Below are 13,597 nucleotides of genomic sequence, written 5' to 3'. Positions count from 1 at the left end.
CTGCTCACCCCTTCCGCCTAATTTCACGGCGGCTCCTGTGGCCTGAGCGGAGTAACACACGCTGCTGGTTTCTGCAGGGCTCTGTGCCAGAGTCCCCTCCCCCAACCCCAGGGGCCTTCCAGCGTCCAGCGGCCCAAGCGTTGAGGCCTGCTGGTCAGCCTTGTCCCCCTCCCATCTTTCTCACGCAGACACTAGAGGAAAGGGGCTGTACCCCGAGAGAATGTGGGGAACCCGACTCATCTGACAAACTGCGTCTCTCCTGCCCCTGCCCCTGCCAGGGCCTCACCTGCGTGGGCATTGCTTCCCGCAGCCGGGCTGGCGATGGGGTGCCAGGGGCTCTGAGGGCCCAGCCTTCCGCAGGCAGTGCCAGGCCCCCAGGGTCACAGTCCCGGGGCAGCACTGGGCTGGCCAAGGGAAGCCGGGCTCTGCGAGCAGGTGTCCCGGAGCTCCCGGGCTCTGCACCCGCCATCTCCAGTCTGAGGCCAGGCCTGGGGATTAGGGGCGGATTGCTCAGGGACATCCCCCCCGCCCTGGGGCTCATGGCTGCTCCTTCCCATCTGGGAGGAGGAAGGGAGATCACAGAGCAGAGCGGGGGCACTGAGCTCTGATGAGGGGCCCCCTCCACACCGCCCGTCCCGAGGCCAGCTGTTGCCACTCTGAGTCCAATGTGCAGGAGGACATCTGGGTGTGACCCACAGCAACTCCTGCCTGGAGGCAGGTTACACGAGCACGTGGTGACGCGGTTCCTGCATCTTTCACCCGCCCAGACGCATGCTCAGCCTCTCCCACCTCTCATGGGAGAGAGACCCTCTCATGGGTGCAGACGCTTCTCGCCCTCAGAAAGCCCTGACAAACAGGCACGGCACCACTGATTCCCTTCATCAGCCTCAGAACAGAAGTGCACCTCCTAGCCAGGCTTCCAGGATGGAGGCAAGCTCTTCGAAGCCATAAAGGCTGGAGCCTGGAAGGGACTCCCTGACAGATCCCAACATGGCCGGGTCAGCCTGAGGTCCTCTGCACCTCTCCCTGTGGCCCTGCCCACAGCTGAAGGCACCCTCACTCCCCAGACATCCTTCCTAATCAAGTGGCTGTCTGACTTTCTCTTCTCTGAGGTTCTAGAAATCTACTTTCTGCGCTGGACACCACTGGATTCCGCTTCCCATTCCTCACCCCACCCCCCAGCAAAAGCACCCAAGATAAAAAGATGGATGGCAAACTCACAGCCTTCTCCTCTTCCTTGGACTTCATCTTGCCAGTCCCAGCAGGAAATCCAGCAAGCGGCCAGCAGAGGGGGCCAGAGATCCACAGGTGGGGCGCGCACGCCGTGAGGAGGGCACGGGGTGGCCGGCGGGGTGCAGGGTCTGCTGGGTCCAAGGACAGCCTCCAACAGCAGGATCACCAGTCAGAGATGACGCAGATTCTGTGCCCACTGGGGGCTGACGAAAGACTTGGGGCTTAAATATGAAGGATCGGCATGGATCATGCTGACGGGGCGGTCCGCGGTTCAAGAAGGTGCACCCAGATAAGGGCCCAGTGCTATCTCCAGGCCCCAATGCCAGGGCCCTCAGCCAAAACACCAAGAGCATGAGTCCCCACACCCCGGGCTGGGGGAAACCTTACAAACATTTGTGGTGGCGATGACCTGGGGTCTGCGAGGACAGGAGCCCAGCGAGGGCACAGCACACAGGTCCCAGTTTGGGGGCCAGCTTAAGTGGGAGACCCAGGTTCGATCCCTGGGTCTGGAAGGTCCCCTCGAGGAGGGCATGGCAACCCACTCCAGTGTTCTTGCCGGAGGATCCCATAGACAGAGAAGCCTGGTGGGCTACAGTCCATGGGGTTGCAAAGAGTTGGACACAACTGAGCAACTAACACTTTACTTTTTTTTCCAAGCATGTGCGTCAGGGACACACGGGGTCAGGAACACCTTCAGCAGCTCCCCTCATCTGTAAATGACCTCCCGCCTACGGCACTCGATTTTCACTTCATGCTTCTCTGGTGGCTCAGACAGTAAAGCCTGCAGTGTGGGACACCCAGGTTCAATCCCTGGATCAGGAAGATCCTCTGGAGAAGGAAATGGCAGCCCACTCCAGTACTGTTGCCTGGAGAATCCCATGGAGAGAGGAGCCTGGCGGGTTACAGTCCATGGGGTCGCAGAGTCAGACACGACCCTCTTTCTTTCTTTGGGCACTGTGCGCTGCTCCTCTTGCATAAATGAGTCGTAATGCTCTGAGACAAGCAGGGGTCAGATCTTAACTATATCTGGCCCTTCACTGTGCCTAGCATAAGACGTGTGTATAAGGACCACCTAACCTACCCCACTGAGCAGAGATGGAAGGCACGCCATCTACTGCAGTCTGTCCGAGGTAGCCCCGGAGGCAGCCTGGACTTCTCAGTCAAGACGTCCCTCCTCTGCCCGCCTCCTTTCTAGGCTCTGCCAAGCTAGTCTTTGTAGCCTTTCCTTACAAGCGTAACAGTGGGAGGGAAAAAGAAGGCAGGAGCCCAGAGGCGAGGAGGGGGCTGAGTCAGCTGAGCAATGGGGCTCTCACGACACTGTGCAATCTCACTCCCGGCTGCTGGTGTCAGAAAGGCTCAGAAACACCAGGAAGAAGTCCCTTCCAGGCCTCACTGCACCACCAGGAAGATCCTGAGTAGGCGTCTGGCATCCCCCTGATGGGAGGCTCAGCTTGCCTGCAGGGACACCTCACCCACCAGCACAATATCTGGAGAGCGAGAGAAAGGAGGGCGGAGCTCAGGGCAAGAGAAGAGACAAACAGGAGCCGGGGGCGTCTGCCAGGCAAGCCAGCCAGGCGAGGTCCCTTTTCCTCAAGTGTCGGTTCTTGTCCTTAGGTGTCAAGGATGCAGAGCTTCCTGTTCTAGGGGTGAGGAGCAGAAGCCCAGGGCACCGCGACATGGTGGGGTCCCATACCAGCTATGGGACCTGGGTCAGGTCGGTACAGGTGAGACGCAGTGTCCACAACTGCACTGGGAGAGCAAGTGGAAGCGGGGCTTGGAAAGTCCCAGCAGGAGGGAATGTGTTGCAGGAAGACATCTGGCTCCCTGGGGGGCAGACCTGTCTTTCAGTGGCAAGGCCGAGGGTCAGGTCCGAAGGCCCGAGGTAAATCCGCACCCCGCCAACTCACTCCTGCTGTGCCCTCCACAAGCCCTGTTCGAACCTCTTCACAACAGCAAGAAGAGGTGGCAGCACCCATAAAGCAGGGGCTTGGAGAAAGAAGCCTCAGGGACGAGACCGGTGGTGTCAGGAGCCAGAGGAGAGGGTGGGTGAGCTGAGCCCTGAAGCCTCTGCAGCTGAATCTGTTTTCTTAGCTGCAAAACTGTACATACGACTGTTACCTCCCAGGGCTACACTGGGGATCAAAGGGGAACATGAGTAAAAATACCTGACGCATCTTACGTTTTACTGAAATACAGGAGTCCTGAGGCCCCTTCACACGAGTATGTACACACACCCCCCACAGTCACTCTAGGAGGTGCGTGGAAGCGTGCACTTGGGACAGACGAAGCCAGAAAGTAGTTACACGTGGAGCAAAGCTGAGAGAGGGGCAGGCGGACATGGAAGAGTTGCACTAAAGCAACAGGCCCTGTGAAGACAGGAGCCCCAAGCATCGGTCCTTGCACAGAGAGGAGGTGCCCCGGGTACCTGCCACCAACTCCTGGACACCCTGCCACCTCCTCTCTGGCCTGGCAGAGACGGGCCCCAACTGAGCGGGGCAGGGCAGTCGCTGGCCTTTTGTAGGCGTGCCTGGCTCTCTCCGCTTGCCTGCATTAGCCCCAGTCCTGAGGCCACTGATGGGCTCCCATCGTCCTGGAAGGGGCCGGCCTTCCTCTGCACGCCCCGCAGGCCTCAGCCCTCTCTTTCCCTGGGTCCCCTTTAGCTTCCTCTTCCTCTCATTTTCACGCTGTGCCCCCTTTTTCCTTCCATTTTTTCTTCCTTTGCCCTTACTATTTGGAGAAGGCAATAGCACCCCACTCCAGTACTCTTGCCTGGAAAATCCCATGGACAGAGGAGCCTGGTAGGCTGCAGTCCATGGGGTTGCTAAGAGTCTGACACGACTGAGCGACTTCACTTTCACTTTTCACTTTCACGCATTGGAGAAGGAAATGGCAACCCACTCCAGTGTTCTTGCCTGGAGAATCCCAGGGACGGGGGAGCCTGGTGGGCTGCCGTCTACGGGGTCGCACAGAGTCGGACACGACTGAAGCGACTTAGCAGCAGCAGCAGCAGCCCTTACTATTATTCTTCAGGTTCCCCACCCCCGCCACCCAACACACACATTTTAAACCTTATTTCAAATCTTCCTACTTAGTTTTCTTTCTCTTGGGGGAAAAAAACACACACCACACACACATTCTGAAGGGTGGGAAACCTGAGAAGTCATAGGCTTTGGGAGCAAAGACAAATGCTGAAGAGCAGCTAAATTTAGTCATTTCAAATACCAGGTGAGGCCTTAAAAAAAAACTTCAGGCTTCAAATGTGCTGTGGAATATCTCCCAGTTAGGATTCCTCCATAACAGGTGAGCCGCTGCTCCAGGGTCACCTCTCAGAAACGAGGGGCAGGAAGTGGTCAGTCCTCAGCGGTCCCTCCCCTAACTCTCTTACAGCCAGCCAGTCAGTGCACTTTCTTAGAAACTCAAGCCACCCAGGCGCCCTGCTTCCTCCAGGGAACACACAGGAGAAACGGGCATCTTCTTCAGGGTGAACTGGAACAACCAACGTGGGTGCACTTCCCAGGAGCACGTGCAGAGGCTCGGCCACACGAGCTGGGAAAGCAGGCCCGGAAGGCCAGGGTGGACTGCTGCTGGGCACGCAGTCCACGCCGCCTCGCAGCTGCTTCCAGGGAGGGGGGACCATCTCTTCCGCCCTCAGGCTCCCGGCCTGTCTAATGCCACGGACACTCATGTTACAGAGTCCTGCTCAGGCACGGTCACGAGCCAGATGCTGGGCAGTGGAGACGACCACACACCTAAGGTCACTTTTAGGAAAATCAGAATTGGTGCCAGGAAGGTAGGAAAAAGGGATGATTCCATGCCTCCTATGGCTGCTCGACTTCCCTGGGGGAGGTGATACCGGGGACAGGCCTGGAAGAAAGTGACCCAGAGAGGAAGCAGCCTCTCCTTTTGCGGGAGTTTTGAGGAAGCAGAGCACCCTCCACCCCACCCTACTTGCCAAGAAAAATTTAGAATGACCCCTTTCTAGAAGCAGAGGGCTGAAACACAGAACTCTCGGGGCATCCTGTTGACTCAGGGGATCAGAGTTTACCATGAACTGACGGGAATTCAGGGAGAAATGTATGTGGAAGCAAAGCAGTCTGCAAACTGCAGCGTGTTCCCCAACGCAGTGCCAGTGCCAGGAGGGCTCAAAGGGACGCGTCAAAGGCCAGGGCTGGCATGGAGTGGGGGTGCCCACAAAGCCAGCAGACAGGCACAGTGCCCAGATTATATCTGCATCTGAAGCCGCCTTCTCAGGCACTGAAGAAACCTTATATAATGAAGTTAACATTACAGAGCACTTTCCTTTCCAGGGCAGGGTTCGCCTTTCTGGCCACCCAAAGGAGGCCTTCTGGTTACAGTATCACCTAGGATCTGGTTTAGCTTCTGCGGAGCACGCTGAATTATTCACTAATTATGGATATTGGCCCAGCTCAGGGTCCCAGTGGTGGGGCACCTGAAGAGGCTGAAAAGGACGCAGCGAGCACACTTCCCAAATCTTTGGCCTGAAGGAAGGCCAAAGAGACGAAAGACGCAGGCGCAGCAGGCTCAAACTATGGAGGACACGGGTATAGGGGCTGCAGCAGTAGAGGGGTAGGGAGGCAGAGAACAGTCGGGCCCGCCGCCTGTCACACCCTGGGGCCTGTCACTGGAGAGGGAAGGAGGTCAGAGAAGGCTCCTGTTCCCCGGAACTTCGCTCCCTGCCCCCAGCCCCCGCTGCAGCTTGGGGGAGCCCTGGGTTCCTCGGAGCCTGGAAGGAATGCAGTGCGGTGTGTGCAGCCCCCCTGCTCCCGTTTCAGGGTCCTCTGCCCTGCAGCACAGGTAGAAAGCCTAAACTGTGCCTTTGAAGAGCAGAAGAGGAGGAGCAGGGATCAGGTAAACAATACTGTATTTCCATTGCCTCATCTGGCACCAGAGGGGACCAGGGTCAGGTTTCGCATCCCAGGGATGGGCTGGATTCACAGAGGAATGTGCCCGGTGGCGGGGGAGACCCGGGCCAGCTCCCGTGACCCGGCCCACACCACCAGTGCTGGCTCCCCATCAGCGGGAGCCGAAGACACAGCCTCCTCTTGCTGCTGTCATCAGCGCAGGCGTTGGGGGCTGACACCCAAGCCCTGGGCACACCGCCCCCTGGGCACTGGGCCGGGTGCAAGGGGCTGAGGCTCCTGAGGGGGAAGGTTGGGCCTGATGGGGCCTCTGGCCTGTGTCTGAGCTGGAAGCACCTCAACCCCTGGGGCAGGGCTTGGAGTGCCATCTAGGCATTGCCAGGTAAGCTGGATGTTATCTAGCTTCACCTCCATACCCAGGGGGGATGCTGTATTTCCAGAAGCCAGAGCTAACCTGGGGAGCGCTGGGTACTTTCTATCTGGAAAGAGTCGTGGATGTCAGTGCAGAAAAGATGACTAAAGGCTAGTTCCAGAGGCCGGCAGCCTCCTGGGCCAACTGAGCCCCAAATCCTGCTCTAAAGAGGCTGCTGCTTACAACCTCTGCTGTCAGAGCGGGGAGTACGGGGCAGAGTCCTCTGTTTTCCTGGCCCCTCTCCTGACTGCAGAGGACCCCTAAAGGGCACAGGGATTTCACCTGAACATGAGGCCCTCAAATCAGACTAAAGGAAGAATGTCTCAACTCACCAGATACCACAAACACGCTGGGAGACAGGGGCTTTTAATCACCGGGACTGGAGAAGGCAACGGCGCCCCACTCCAGCACTCTTGCCTGGAAAATCCCATGGACGGAGGAGCCTGGTGGGCTGCAGTCCATGGGGTCACTAAGAGTCGGAAGCAACTGAGCGACTTCACTTTCACTTTTCACTTTCATGCATTGGAGAAGGAAATGGCAACCCACTCCAGTGTTCTTGCCTGGAGAATCCCAGGGATGGGGGGCCTGGTGGGCTGCCGTCTATGGGGTCGCACAGAGTTGGACACGACTGAAGTGACTTAGCAGCAGCATGGAGGCACCGGCCCGGGTCTGACGAGTGGCCGGCAGCCAGAGGCCGCCAGGTTGGGCTGGGTGCCCCCCATCTGAGGAGCCTCCCCACACACAGAGGAAGCAAGGACGGAAGAGGAGGTGACGGGAGAGGGCAGCCGTCCTCCCAGGCACTGGTGGCGAGCTCGGGCTGGCAGACCCCGCGTGCACACAGGGACTCTGACACGGCTCTGAAGGTGGACACTCTGGTGTGGACGGGCAGGCAGATGGGGCCCTCAGCCTCTCAGGGAACCTGGCCGCTCACACATGTCAGCAGACCTTGCCGACGAACAGGCCAGCCTCCCCGCGCTTGAGGGGCATATTCGGAAACCTCTCTCAGCAGAGCGGGCCCCACCCACCTCCGAACCGGCTCCCAGCCATAAATAAACCAGGCCCCTCGACGCCTGCCAAAATCTGTCTACTTGGCAGCAGCCTAGGCCTGAGGGCGGCCCCTCACTTGGCATTCCTGCCAGTAAACAGGGTTGCTTGTTTATGCCCCTTATTTACCATGGCAGAGCGGAAATTTTGTTGTTGGATAAATCTGGCCAGAGTGTACCAAACAGGCTGTCCAGAGCTCTGGTTTACACGATGGGCGGACCCCCCAGCCTTCCCGTCTGGGACCTGGAGATAACACCTCGGTGAGGTCACGGCGAAGGTCCATGACGACATCATCTCCACGCCCTCCCCGCAGCGCTGGGCCTCTCTCCCACCCCACCTGCCCTCAAAGCCAGGGGCCACAGACTGGCCTGTTGCTAAAGTTCTCAGGCCAATGGGCAATCTGTGCCAGTCTCCTAAGGCTCTGGACACCCTCTGTGAGCTTCAGACACCCACCCCCCAACCTGTGCCATGCCTCGTCCTTAGGGGGACCAGCCTCTCTGCACAGACAGGGCAGGATGACCAGGGCAAGGTCAGGGCCAGGCTGGCAGAGCCGGCTGTGAGCTATGAGCATGCCAGGCTCTCCCTCTCCAGAGACCCTCCCACCGCAGCACCCAGCTCAAGCCTTCCCTGAAGCAACAGCTACGGAGAGCTTCTGAACAGGGCCAAGAGAGAAGCAATGACCCAGCCCAACTTGGGAGAAAGGGAAAACAATCTCTGACCCCTTCGACGACGAATCCACTCTCTGGAAGTCTAGGAGCAGGTTATCAAGGCAGGACAGAAGAGCTGCTGGGCTTTCCTGACAGCGCACTACATTTTCTGAGAACTGCTGCTCAGCAAAAGAGAGACTGGGAAGAGGGCTGAGACTTCCCTGCCGAGGAACCAAGCGGCCTAACTACTGCCACTGCACGCACCACCGGCGGCTCCTGCTGAAACCGCCAGGGCCCGGGTTTCCAGAGGTTAAGCCCACACGCAAACGGGAACCCGATGTCACTGCCTGCTCATCTGCTGGTGGCCCAGTGCACCAATGGCGATAACTTCACGTATCTGCTTTCTAGATTATAAGAGTAGTGATCTTGCTCAGTGTCACACCAATAGTAGAAAGCAGAATGGCGAGGCTGAGGTGATAATCTGTTTCTGTTTTGAAAGGGGAATCATTTAAGGCACAATCTCGAAGTGGATCTGGAGGCAAACCACACCAGGGCTGAGCTGCCTCCTGGGACTACAAACCCCTCTCTGTGCCTCTGCTGCACCCTGCCTTCCATGGGGCTCCAGGTGCCCCACTTTCCTAGGGAGGGGCTGGGCTGAGCCTCTCAGGACAGCTGAGGAACTGAAGCTGCCTCCAGGGTGTATGGGCAATTCAACCCCTGGCAGGGCCAGCTCTGGGCTGAAAGGCAGCTGCTGGTTTCTAAACAATGGCAAGGGGTGTGGGTAGTGGGGGAGGCTTATGAATTAAAAATAGATGCTAGTAATCACCAGGGAGCTTGCAGAGAGCATGTGGGGCTGTGTTTACTAGAGAGAGAAGAATCCCTTCTATTCACGCCCAGAGACCAGGGCGGGACTACCACCAGCTTCGCACACCAGCCAAGGGCCTCTGGGTTTGAGGGAGTTGGCTGACCACGCAGGGTTCGCTGACGCCTGGAAGACCCCTTTCCACAGGACGTGAAGGCATCCTCGCTTCTCAGCATCCCCCAGGGCCACACCCATTCCTAGGGGACAGTACCGGGTCAGAAGGGATGTACACAGAAGGGGAAACAGCAACCAAGAGATAAAGTCACTGTCCTTGGGAGGAGGCAACCCGCTCACCACAGGTGTTGCATAAAAGGTCCCTGGCGGTATTAGAGACTTCAGATCTGTTTGGTCTAGTGGACGAGCTAGAAACACAGGATCTAGTCGCCTCTCTGCCACAGACTAGGCAGGTGCCCTTAGGCAAGCAGCCTCCTGATTCCTCTAGACCTCGGTCTGCTCATTTATAAAATGGAGATAACAGTACTGCTCTGGCAACTTCACAGAGATGTCATCAGGATTAATCAGGCAATGGAATGGGAAAGACTAGAGATCTCTCCAAGAAAATTAGAGATACCAAGGGAACACTTCATGCAAAGATGGGCACAATAAAGGACAGAAATGGTACAGATCTAACAGAAGCAGAAGCTATTAGGAAGTGGTGGCGAGAATACACAGAAGAGCTATAAAAAAAGATCTTCGTGACCCAGATACCCACAATGGTGTGATCAATCACCTAGAGCCAGACATCCTGGAATGTGAAGTCAAGTGGGCCTGAGGAAGCATCACTACAAACAAAGCTAGTGGAGGTGATGGAATTCCAGTTGAGCTATTTCAAATCCTAAAAGATGATGCTGTGAAAGTGCTGCACTCAATAGACCAGAAAATTTGAAATACTCAGCAGTGGCCACAGGACTGGAAAAGGTCAGTTTTCATTTCAATCCCAAAGAAAGGCAATTCCAAAGACAAACTACTGCACAACTGCACTCATTTTGCATGCTAGTAAAGTAATGCTCAAAATTCTCCAAGCCTGGCTTCAACAGTAAGTGAACCAAGAACTCCCAGCTATTCAAGCTGGTTTTAGAAAAGGCAGAGGAACCAGAGATCAAATTGCCAACATCCGCTGGATCATAGAAAAAGCAAGAGAGTTCCAGAATTCTACTTCTGGTAGAATCTACTTCTGTTTCATTGACTACGCTAAAACCTCTGACTGTGTGGATCACAACAAACTGTGAAAAATTCTTATAGAGATGGGAATACCAGACCACCTTACCTGTCTCCTGCAAAACCTGTTTTCAAGTCAAGAAGCAACAGTTGGAACCAGACATGGAACAACAGACTAGTTCCAAATTGAGAAAGGGAGTACATCAAGGCTGTATATTGTCACCTTGCTTATTGAACTTATATGCAGAGTATATCACGAGAAATACCAGGCTGGATGAACCACAAGCTGGAATCAAGATTGCTGGGAGAAATATCAACAACTTCAGATATGCAGATGACATCACCCTTATGACAGAAAGCGAAGAGGAACTAAAGAACCTCTTGATGAAAGTGAAAGAGGAGAGTGAAAAAGCTGGCTTAAAACTCAGCATTCAAAAAACTAAGATCATGGCATCCAGTCCCATCACTTCATGAGAAATAGATGGGGAAACAATGGAAACGGTGACAGACTTCATTTTCTTGGGCTCCAAAATCACTGCAGATGGTGACTGCAGCCTTGAAATTAAAAGACGCTTGCTCCTTGGAAGAAAAGCTATGACCAATCTAGACAGCATATTAAAAAGCAGAGACATTACACTGCTAACAAAGGTCTGTATAGTCAGAGCTATGGTTTTTCCAGTAGTCATGTATGGATGTGAGAGTTGGACCCTAAAGAAGGCTGAGTGCCGAAGAATTGATGCTTTTGAACTGTGCTGTTCAAAAGAAGATTCTTGAGAGTCCCTTGGACTTCAAGGAGATCCAACCAGTCCATCTTAAAGGAAATCAGTCCTGAATATTCATTGGAAGTTCTGATGTTGAAGCTGAAACTCCAATACTTCGGCACTTGACGCCAAGAGTCGACTCATTAGGAAAGACCCTGATGCTGGGAAAGATTGAGGGCGGGAGGCGAAGGGGACGACAGAGGATGAGATGGTTGGATGGCATCACCGACTCAGTGAGCATGAGTTTGACCAAGCTCCAGGGGATGGTGAAGGACGGGGAAGCCTGGCGTGCTGTAGTCCATGGGGTCACAAAGAGCTGGACAGGGCTGAGCGACTGAAGAACACAGGTGACGAAGCTTTGGAAAGACGAACCTTCTAAATAAGGATATAAAACAGTCACAGGAATAACCATTTTCCCCATTTCCACCCTGCACCTAGGGAACCACCCCAGTGAGCTCACCCAAGAGTCTGCAGTTATGTCTTCCACCAGCAACAAAGAACAGAACCCTGTCTGCCTCCTGGATATCTTGGGGGCAGTGTGAAGACCAAACATGAACCTCGTGGAAAAACTACCCAGTTGATGCCCTCCCATCCCCCTAGCTCCCTGCATTCCCACTCAGCAAACAGCAACAAACTTTGCCAGCCTCCAAAAGTGCCCGCTGTGTACCCACTCCATCTGCTCAGACAGCTTCAGGACTACAATGCCCACGTTCTCTCTCCTCGTGAAACGGCTCCAGGACCAGAGACCCTGTTTTAGGATTGTTCTAAAGGTATCCACTGACTCAGCAGCAGCAAGAGGCGGGCCTGGTGGCTGCTGCAAATAAAATACTTGCTCACTGGGAATTCTGTAGCAGTCCAGTGGTTAGGGCACGGCACTTTCACTGCCAGAGCCCAGGTTCAAGCCCCGGTGGGGGAACTAAGATACTGTAAGCTGTGCTGCATGGCCAAAAATAACCCAAAACAAACAAAAAAAACTTGCTCATGAAGGGCTGAACAACTTGGTTCCTGCTGCTAGTTCCCTCTGGGTCTCCCTTCCTTCCACAAAGCCACGTTTTCCTTGCAGCCGACACATCCAGATCTCATTCTTGGCACAGACGTCTCTGCAGTTGAAACTAAGCTTGCAGATGGTTCAGGGCCATCGTTTTAAATACTCTATATGCTGACAACCCCTAAACGTCTGTCTCCAGCCTGGGTCTCTTCCCAAGACTACAGACTCCAACATCTGACTGCTTATTTGGCATGTCCACATGGATGTTTAACAATCATCTCAAACGGAACGTGTCCAAAGCCTAGCTCTGATTTCTGCCCCACAGTCCCTCTAGCTGTGCTGGCCCAACTCAGCTAATGGCAATTTCTTCTTCTCAGCAACCAGGCCAAAACTTGTGAGCCCTCTCTGCCTGCTCCCTTTCTGCCCTGCTCCGCATCCTTCAGGAACCGTTGTTGTTTGATCTCTGAGGGGAGTCCAGAATCCAGCCCTCCCCCGACTCTCACCCTGCAGCAATCCCTGGCATCTCACCTCTGGGGGCTTCCAACAGCTTCCTAGGCTCCCTGCTCACAGCCTGGCCTCCACACAGCACCCAGATCCGTCTCCTTAAAGGGTGTCCCTCATCTGTCCAAAACCTAACGGCTTCCCATTTCACTGAGCAAAGAAGTCAAAAGCCTTTTTCCTGACCCACTAAAGTGATCTGTAGCCCTCCCTGCCCGTCTTTTAAAAACTAACACAAACCAGACTGTCTCAACCAATTCTGTCCTTTCTCCCCGCAGAAGAGCTGCCCCTCCACTTCTACCATCTCCGCAGTCTACTAAAACCAGTTTCTTGCCACAGTTATCAGTGACCCTCACTGCTTGATACCATCGACGTACGTGTTCAAATCCAGATCTGACCTTTCACTCTCACCGCATTTCACTTTGTTGAAAACTTCCTCCCTCTGAAAACTCCTCTGTCATGCTTCGACATCATCCCTCCCCAGGTTCACTCCTACAGACCTGCTGCTGTCCCTTATACGTCAGCTCTCGGCCTCCATTGTCCTTAACACTTGCTTCAAAGTCTCATCCACACCCAGCTCAGTTCCATCTTCCACGTCCACCTTCTTGCCTAGTGCCATTGATGAGAACTGCCAGAGGCCCTCTGAGTTTGTCTCTGCCCTCCCATCCTCACGGATGCGGCCTAGGCTCCAGCAACAGCTCTGATAATGGTTTCTTTGACTCCATTTCTGCCCCTCTTCCTAACCTACTGTCTACACTGAGACCCAGTGGGGCCTCCTCTGGCCAGTTTCCTGCCTAACACCCTCTGACAATGTCACACTCCCCCAGGCTCCACATGGCAAGACCTGGTGTGATCTAACCTCTGCCTACCTGTCGGTCCCCAAAAGCGCTGGACACGCCAACTGCAGTGAATCCGAGGCAGTCCCCAGCAGCGGCCTGTTTCTCTGTACACTATACCCTTCCGGCCCCCACGCTTGCCCCCAGTCCTCTGGCTAAATTGTACTCCTTCTTCAAGATTCAGCTCAGTGGCTTCCTCCAGAAGGTCCTCCCCGACAAGTTCTCACATCCTCTGTCACACCCTCATCACCCCATTCTGCCTGCTCACCCGTCTGTCT

The 13,597-nt window shown here is 55.1% G+C and overlaps 1 protein-coding gene across 4 annotated transcripts in view; it reads right to left on the bottom strand.

Moving 5' to 3' along the window:
• Positions 1 to 13,597, bottom strand: part of TMCC2 (transmembrane and coiled-coil domain family 2) — a 38,034-nt gene that overhangs the window by 11,043 nt on the left and 13,394 nt on the right. Inside the window, exon 1 of one of the 4 annotated variants that reach the window (XM_070384567.1) lies at positions 1,222 to 11,296. The exons of 2 other annotated variants lie outside the window; for them this stretch is intronic. In XM_070384567.1, the coding sequence (XP_070240668.1) occupies positions 1,222 to 1,248 (27 nt within the window). In that variant the 5' untranslated portion in view covers positions 1,249 to 11,296. Of the gene's footprint in view, positions 1 to 286; positions 1,100 to 1,221; positions 11,297 to 13,597 lie in introns of those variants that run through there. One more of the 4 variants, XM_070384568.1, reaches the window with a different exon arrangement.

Source organism: Bos mutus, chromosome 16 (assembly GCF_027580195.1).
Source record: "Bos mutus isolate GX-2022 chromosome 16, NWIPB_WYAK_1.1, whole genome shotgun sequence".
NCBI lineage: Eukaryota > Metazoa > Chordata > Mammalia > Artiodactyla > Bovidae > Bos > Bos mutus.
This window is presented reverse-complemented; position numbering and strand designations above follow the sequence as displayed.